Genomic DNA, 8393 nt, shown 5'->3' on the forward strand with positions numbered 1-8393 from the left:
TCGCCCGCCCGGCCGCCGCCGCCGCGCTCCCGGGCCCGCCGAGCTGCCGCCCAACTCCCGCCCGCTTCCCGCCGCCCAGCCCCGCGCCGCGCCCCGGGGCGTCCGCCCGACGCTCCGAGCCCGGCCCGCCGCGGCCGCGCCGCCCCCCGCGCCGGCCGCCGGTGGTGCGGCCCGGCCCCGCCCCGCGCGCGCCCGCACGTCCGCCCGGCGCCGCCGACGCCGCCGACGCCAGCCGCGCAGGGGCCGCCGGGAGCGCGGGCGCCGGCCGTGAGTGTGCGCTTTTGAGGCGGCGGCGGCGACAGCGTCCGTGCCCGGCCGCGCCGCCCCCGCCCCGCCGGCATGAGCTACGACCGCGCCATCACCGTCTTCTCCCCCGACGGCCACCTCTTCCAGGTGGAGTACGCGCAGGAGGCCGTCAAGAAGGGCTCGACCGCGGTGAGGCGCCAGGGCCGGTCCGGGGCCTGCGCGCGGCCAGGGTTGCGGGCGGAAGTGGGGCTGGGGGCGTCGCGGGGCGCTGGGGGCCCCGGGAGGGCGCTGCGGGGGAGCCCCGGGGCCGCGGGGAGCCGGGGGAGAGCGCTGCGGGGGAGCCCCGGGGGCCGCGGGGAGAGCGCTGGGGGGCCCGGGCGGGCTCTCGGGGGAGACGTCTGCGGGGAGAGGGCCGGGCCGGGGGCCCTGCAGGGCGTAGGGCCGGGGAGGCTGAGGCCAGGCCGGGCCGGGCCGGGCCGGGGAGCTCCGGCTGCTGCTGTGCTGACGGCGCTGCTTGGTGTGCGATAGGCCTTCGGAACTAGCGCGGTGGCCCTGGGGACACGGGAGGAACGACATCGGTGTGGCTAGCGAGATAGGAAAGGGAGCTCAAGGAAGAGCAGGCCCGGACAGCACAGTCGGAGCTTGCTCTCAGTGGATTTTACCTTGATTTTGGTAGCTACTGGGCAGTGATTTTTGACAGGTGTTTTGAAAAACAGAATGTGGCGTGTGAGCCGTGATCTCCTAAGGGCCTGTTTTCTCTTCTTCCTCAGCATCTCGTAGCGAGGTGCTCCCGTGCGAGCGAGCAGGTGGCCGTGGTGACGGCCATCTTGGCGGGTCACCTTTGCGCGGCGCGGAGACCAGGGTGCGGGTGCGGGCTGTGCCCGTGCGCATCGGGAGCGGAGCCAGGGGAGCGCGCTCGCCTGGCGAACGTTACGCCAGCCAGCCAGCCACTCGGGGGATACCCACTTAGGGAGACTTCTCCCACCCCAGAGAAAGCGGCTGTCCGCTGGGCCCAGGTGGCCTTTGAGAACAAAGAGCTGGCCTTGAGCTGATGACAAGCTGCCCCTGGTCTGACTGCTCAGCTGGAAGGAGCCCTCCCCGTGATGAGCTGAGCGTGAGCTACCACGGTCAGTCCTTGTCTGAGCCTGTACCTCTCATTTTGACTACCGCGACCTTTGCAACGCTGTTTGAAATTTAAATTTATGATATCTGAAAGACATCTGTTCGTGTTATTGGTCAAACTGTATAATACAGTTTTTATCATCTGGTACTTCAGAGGTTTGAGTGGGCAAAGAGAAAAAAGCACACACAGTTCTGTAAATCTTGAACTGTTTTCATTTCCTGAATCTTTGCTTTGAAATTAAGGCCCAGAAATCTATGTGGTGACCTAAGTTTAAAGAACACTGGAAGAGAAGTCCCTGACACTCCCACCCTCTCAATGCTACCACCCAGGCCAGCCAGCCTCAGCTGGCTTTGCTGCACCCATGTGGCTTTTCTGGCACCTGGGGTCAGTCTGAATGTCACCTGCGTCAGTGCATGAGAAAGCTGCCTGAGAATGGAAGCACACTCCAGACCAGTGCTTTTCAGCCAGGGGTGCTTTTGCCTCCCAGGGGCATTGGCAATGTGTGGAGACCTTGCAGAGGTGCTCCTGGTGTCTAGGGGGTAGGAGAGGGGGTGCTGCCCAATAGCTCACCGTGCTCGGGACAGCAGCCACATCAAAGAATGAGCTGGCCCAGCTGCATATACTGCTGAGGGTGGGAAGCATTCCCCTAAACCAGCGGTCCCCAACCTCATTAGGGAGTGGTTTCATGGAAGACAATTTTTCCATGGATGGGGGTGGTTTGGGGATGATTCAAGTGCATGACATTTATTGTGCAATCAAACCTCTCTGCTAATGATAATATGTATTTGCAACTGCTCCCCAGCACTAGCATCACCGCCTCAGATCATCAGGCGTAAGGAGCCACATCCTAGATCCCTCGCATGTGCAGTTTATGGTGGGGTTCGCTCCTGTGCGAATCTGACAGGAGGCAGAGCTCAGGAGGTGATGCTAGCCGTGGGGGGCGGCTGCAGATACACGGGAAGCTTCACTCCCTGGCCTGCTGCTCACCTCCTTCCAGGGCTACCGGTGCAGGTCCGCGCCTGGGGGTTGGGACCACAGCTCTAAACCAAGAGGGGCTGTTCCTTTTGTTTCTGCTTCTGGCTTGAGAAGGTTAATTGTCAGTGACCGTCCGTGTTTTCAGTAACGGCTACATCCTCTCTCTACAGTGTCAGCTGTAAATGGAGCCGTTGCCCTTCCCATAGCAATTGATACCGTTGTCCACTGAGAGCACATCAGGCCCTTCCTCACACTGGCGCACTTTAGTTCGCCACAGTGCAAGAAAGAGCAGAGTGGACCTTCATAGAACTTCAAACCACAGAAACACTGGCCTGAGGATCCTGGACTTAACTGTGAAGTCTCAGGCTTCAAGGCTTTGCATAGGACCGTGTGATTAAGTTGGGTTGAAGTGAAACACACACTGGTTATGTGGTGGTTACTTACTCTGTTGTAACTAAGACTACGTATCAGCCTTTTAAAGGCACAGGATCAGTCACCTAGGTCAATACCTGTGTTGGCTCTACCTGAGTGGCTTGCCAGTGTGGCGCCAACCAGTGACAGGGAAGTGGAGGAGGAAGGGTGTGGGAGAGTACACCTTCCCTTGGGGCTGCTGCCCACTGTGTATGCCCGGGACCCAAGTGCACATCTGCTCCTAATGCTCTGAGCCTGGCGCAGACCCTCATGTCACTTTTTCGTGTGGTTTGTGGATCTTTGTTGAAGGTTGGCGTTCGAGGAAGAGACATTGTTGTTCTTGGTGTGGAAAAGAAGTCAGTGGCCAAACTGCAGGATGAAAGAACAGTGCGGAAGATCTGTGCTTTGGATGACAATGTCTGCATGGCCTTCGCAGGTATGTGTCAGGACAGTGCCTTGTTCTCTGGAATCTCGCCAGGAACAGAGCTTGGAGATGACCTGGGGTGGGTGGGCTGTTGTGAGGCGTGGAAACTGGATAAACAAAAACCACGTAAAAGAAATGGATTTGGACTTTAAGAACAGGGTTGGCCACGGTTTCCTTGAAACACAAATGGCTAAATGAATGAAAACACTCCCTGGCCACTGTGCTGTTTCTCTCCACCATTATTTTTCTGTATTGTCAGTTAAGATCTGGAGAAAGGTCAGGCTTTCTAGAGCTAACGTGGTGCCTGTGGCGTCCTGCCCTCCCAGCAGCAGCCAGGGCGGCACTCGTGGAAGCCAGGCCTTGAACATCCTCAGCACTGCCTGGTCTCACTCATTTCTTCCCTCAGCAAATCCACCCTAGGAAGATCTCAATTCACATAAGCAAACTTAGGGACTGACTTAATGCGTAAGCTTCCCAAGAAGACTCGGCTACCGTGTTTAAACATGGTCCAATGCAAAGCTCTTCATATATAGATGGTCCCTGATTGAGGACGGTTTCACTTATTTTTTTACTTTATGCTGTCAAAAATACAGGTTTATCAGGAGTATTAAGTGCATTTTCAGCTGATGGTATTTTCAACTTAACAATGGGCTCGCTGGGACGTAACCCTGTTGTTCGGTCAGGGAGCATCAGTACCCAGTTTCCTCAGAGAAGTTCCCGAGGCTGATTAGTTCCACTGTTGGCAATGGCGATAGCCTGGTGCCAGGGTTCAAAGGACTGTTTTGGAATCTGCCAAAGGTTGATCCAGTCCCGGGTCAGGGCTGTGAGGTGTGGCTCCAGCAGAAGCCTCTGCTTGCATTGCAGGCCTCACCGCCGACGCGAGGATCGTCATCAACAGGGCCCGGGTGGAGTGCCAGAGCCACCGCCTGACGGTGGAGGACCCGGTCACTGTGGAGTACATCACCCGCTACATCGCCAGCCTGAAGCAGGTGGGTGCCTGCCCGGCCACGTGCTCACCTCTGGCTGTGGAGCAGTCACTGCTCTGTCATGAAAAGTGTCCTACCACATTACTTCATGTGCATGTTTTGCATCGCCTGTCACCTTAGGGGATTGGAAAACTGCATTTAATCCATGGCGTAGTCCTAATCTTACACATGTAACTTAATCGAGTTTATCAATTTCAGTACACTGCTTTGTTCTCATTGCTTGATATGGGCCAGTCTAAATTCATGTGTTGGGAGGGAAATAATAGCTTTTGTCTTGCCATTCTAAATGTCCAGTCAATCACTCAATCACCAAGCAGGTTGGAGGGGGCTGACAGCCACCCACGTTCTATGGTCAAATGCCATTAATCTTTAAAACCAGCATGTAGCCAGAATGCATGTGTGCCTGTCAAAATAATTTCTAGGGGCCTGAGGTGTGCTTCATGGTGCAATTCTAGGCAAGTCTTGTAGGAGTGAAGGTAGAGAAAGAAAAAGGGTATTGAAAGCTATTGGCTAATTTTACTTATCATTCGAATTGCTAATAACCTGAGTGGGCTCGGTGATTTAAGATGTTTCCATGTCTTCACTAAGTACAGTTTCATCCCATGTATCTTCTTACGGTTGACAGCACTGATCTGTTTCTTTTCCTGCCAGCGTTACACACAGAGCAATGGGCGCAGGCCGTTTGGTATCTCAGCCCTCATTGTGGGGTTCGACTTTGATGGCACCCCCAGACTCTATCAGACTGACCCCTCGGGCACATACCATGCCTGGAAGGTGAGTTGTGAGGAAACACAGGAGCTTCGGGCAGTCTTACCAGAAAGCGAGGCTTTAGAGCCCGCTGAGAGGTTCTGGACCTCCTGCCGTAGGGCCTGCGCCAGTGAACAGGCGACAGATCAAATTAACCTAGTCCTACGTGCACGTATTTGTTCCATGACACTTCTGACAGTAGAGCAAAAAAAATCATTAAACATTGCCATTTGAGAGAATATCAAAGGGCAGCAAAGTATAAAGATACAAACCAAAATCTTGCGTATGTCTTGATAATGAAATAAAAGGTATAATCTCATTCTTGGTAAGAATCAGCACCAACTGTAAATGCTTCTTTGCGAAGGCAGGCGGGGGACAGGGCCTGGGGAACAGGAGGCAGGCAGAGGCTGGCCAGCCCACAGGCAGGCCATGTTCTTGGACTGGCTCTGGGTTGTTGCACCCTGTGCCACGTGAGAACACACGTGTCTGTTTCAGGCCAATGCCATAGGCCGGGGTGCCAAGTCAGTGCGTGAGTTCCTGGAGAAGAACTATACTGACGAAGCCATTGAAACAGATGATCTGACCATCAAGCTGGTGATCAAGGCGCTCCTGGAAGTAAGTGCACTTTCAAATTCACACGGTGGTAAAGGCACCACACGGGAAGGTGGGTGCAACAGCGGTGCCTGATGCTGGAGTTAGCTATGTGCCAGGCTTGAGCTGAGAAATGGAGAGAAAAAATGGGGATAACGGTTGGGGTTGTGAAGTCTCAGGCCTCATCAAGGCCTTGAAAGTGCTGGCAAGTGAAGCCAAAGAGGCCAGGGGCAGGCCAGCCGGCGTGCAGGCATGAGGTCACGGTGGCAGCCGCCGTGTGGTGGGGAGGGCCACGAGCACAGCCGCTGCGCAAGAGAGGAGCGTCCGAGGGGGCAGGCTGATGTGGCTGCACAGGTGGACTGTGTTTAGGACAAAGGCTTTGGGGGCTGGGCCCTCCCTCGTGGCAGTGCTGGGTTTGGGTACACACCTTATTTAAGGTACTCGGAAGAGCTGCTTTGGTCTGGAGTGGGTAGAGGTATCTAATGCTTCTTTCTTCCCCTTCAAGGTGGTTCAGTCAGGTGGCAAAAACATAGAACTTGCCGTCATGAGGAGAGATCAACCTCTCAAGGTAATCGATCACCCAGTGTGTCTGCTTTCTTACCTATGGATGTTGCTCCACGCTCAGGGCCAGGCAGTACCCGTTTGGAAGGAAACGTCATGGGGCCATTCTGTGGTTTTAACATGAGGGAAGTGTCTTCCCAAGGCTCCCCACGGAAGTCTAAAAGGAATCACTTCTGTTTTCCTGTCTGGTTAAAGACGCCCCTTGCGTGTTGTCTGGGCACACTGAATAGTTGCCAGCAACTGGGGGTTTGCTGCTGCTCTGAATATTCGCCCGGGTCGGGCAGATGTCACCGGGTCTTCCTTGGAGTCTCTCCAGAGGCTGCACGACTGGCTGTGCCACACACACTCCCGCTGCCCTCACCAAAGGAAGGTGCTAGTGCCGTGGCACCTTGTGTGGCTTGCTGGTTAGCTGTAAATGCCTTTTTTTTTTTTTTGTAGATTTTAAATCCTGAAGAAATTGAGAAATATGTTGCTGAAATTGAAAAAGAAAAAGAAGAAAACGAAAAGAAGAAACAAAAGAAAGCATCATGATGAAATCAAATTTCCTTACTTGTAACAATTTTTAAATTCAAATCATGGTTGAGTCTCAGTGATGTGTAGGGATTTCCATTCCATTTATCACTTATTCATACTGTCTGAGTGTCCTACAATAAACTTCCATATTTTTTAACCTTTTTAAGAGAATGTATATCTTTAGGTGTAATCGCAATAGTTCTTTAGAAAGTGGCATCTTTCGCACTCGGTTTCTGTATCCGAGCTTTCCCTGCGGTTCCTCGTGGCCAGGTTCTAAGATGACATGCCAGTTACTGGAGCTGGGGGTCCCCCCACAGGGTCAGAACTGCTGTGGGTACTGTGGAGGAACTGCCATTCAGGAGACCCTGGTTTCTGTTGGGCGTCATAGAGTGACTTTCCATTTGCTTTTAGACCTTTGTTCAAGCCCCCAGTTGAGGTATGACATCAGAGGGCACAAGCAGCACTGAGTTTGAGTCCCCACTAAAACTTCTGCAGCGCAGCAGCTGTGTTCGAAGTATTTTATATTTTTGGTTTCAATAGATGATGTTTTAATGTTTGTCACGTTTTCTACCTTAAGACTCTGGTTCTGTCTATTTCCTACCACGCCCCACCCCCACTTTTTGGCCCAAAAGGGTGCCGGCACAGGGGCAGTTTAAGTCGGCTCTTTCGCGTCCCTCGAGCTGAGGACGATGCACAGAAGGCCTGCTGCTTCCTCGGGCGGCCCTTCCCGCTGCACTGCTGTGCTGCTTGCCTCAGTCAGTAGCTGCTCTTGCATTTTTGGTATATGCTATCTTCTAAAAGGGGTGAAGGGGCCCAGATACATTTTAAGCTCAGCATAAAATGTGTTATTGTCAAAACTATTGTTGTTTTGAAATTTTAACAGCATCAGTGTGGTGGCTCCCACCTATAATCCTAGCACTTTGGGAGGCTGAGGTGGGAGGATTACTTGAGACTGTGAGTTCAAGACCAGACCAGCCTGAACAAGAGGGGGGCCCCATCTCTACCAAAAAAATAAATAAAAATTAGCGGGTGTGGTGGCACATGCCTGCAGTCCCAGCTACTTGGGAGGCTAAGGCAGGAGGATCGTTTGAGGCTGCAGTGAGCTATGATGCTGCCACTGCACGGCAACCTGGGCGACAGCAAGACTGTCTCATAAAAAAAAATGTTAAACAGCAAGGTTAGTCACAGGTGACAGGTGGTAAACTATGACCTGACATTTAGATTTTCTAGCAGGCAATACATGTTAAGTGCTACGTCACCTAACTGATTTAGGGTTAGAGCTGTGGCTACCTGCACTGAGCGTGAACACCAAGGAAGGTTTATTTTTACCGGCCAAGGCTATCAGTTGCCCAAAAGAAAGGCCAGCTGGCTGTTGCTGGTCTCTGCTGCGGAGGCTGACGGGATGGGCCTCCCGTCCTCTCAGCCTGCTTTTGACCTTACCTGGAAACCCCCTACAGTGAAAGGGATGGTTTTAGCCTAAAACCAGCCAAGTCTCTGCTTTTTGGTCGTCCCAGGAGGCAGCATGATAGTGGGTTCTCAGGGGCCTGAGAGTATGGAAGCTGCATGAGGGTGGCAGGGGGGAACAGGCCTGGCTGTGAACTGGTCTTCTGACTAGTTTCCATCCAGTTTGTGGACCACGGAGCCCCCATCCCAGAAAGGCAGCAGACGGTGGGAACCCAGGCCTGTCTCCTGGCACTTCAAGTGTCAGACCCAAGCCTCCCCAAATCCTACTGGCGCAAGCGTGCTCCAGACCTCGATGTGACGCAGAGGTGATTTGGGTGGCAGAGTCAATAGGACTCTTCGAGCATCCGAGAAG

The 8393-nt window shown here is 53.8% G+C and overlaps 1 protein-coding gene and 1 long non-coding RNA gene across 2 annotated transcripts; one reads left to right on the forward strand and one right to left on the reverse strand.

The window, feature by feature from the left end:
* Positions 1 to 233: 233 nt before the first annotated feature.
* PSMA7 (proteasome 20S subunit alpha 7) lies at positions 234 to 6738 on the forward strand. The gene is made up of 7 exons (XM_045529218.1): positions 234 to 435; positions 3065 to 3191; positions 4044 to 4168; positions 4817 to 4939; positions 5408 to 5527; positions 6009 to 6071; positions 6503 to 6738. The coding sequence occupies exons 1-7, from the start codon at positions 340 to 342 to the stop codon at positions 6593 to 6595; spliced, it is 747 nt and encodes a 248-aa protein (XP_045385174.1). The 5' UTR covers positions 234 to 339; the 3' UTR covers positions 6596 to 6738.
* LOC123622687 lies at positions 5190 to 6539 on the reverse strand. The gene is made up of 2 exons (XR_006729602.1): positions 5931 to 6539; positions 5190 to 5629 (listed from the first exon to the last, which is right to left on the reverse strand). It is a non-coding gene; the product is annotated as an uncharacterized LOC123622687 (long non-coding RNA).
* Positions 6739 to 8393: the final 1655 nt, after the last annotated feature.

This window comes from Lemur catta, chromosome 17, assembly GCF_020740605.2.
Source record: "Lemur catta isolate mLemCat1 chromosome 17, mLemCat1.pri, whole genome shotgun sequence".
In the NCBI taxonomy this organism is placed as follows: domain Eukaryota; kingdom Metazoa; phylum Chordata; class Mammalia; order Primates; family Lemuridae; genus Lemur; species Lemur catta.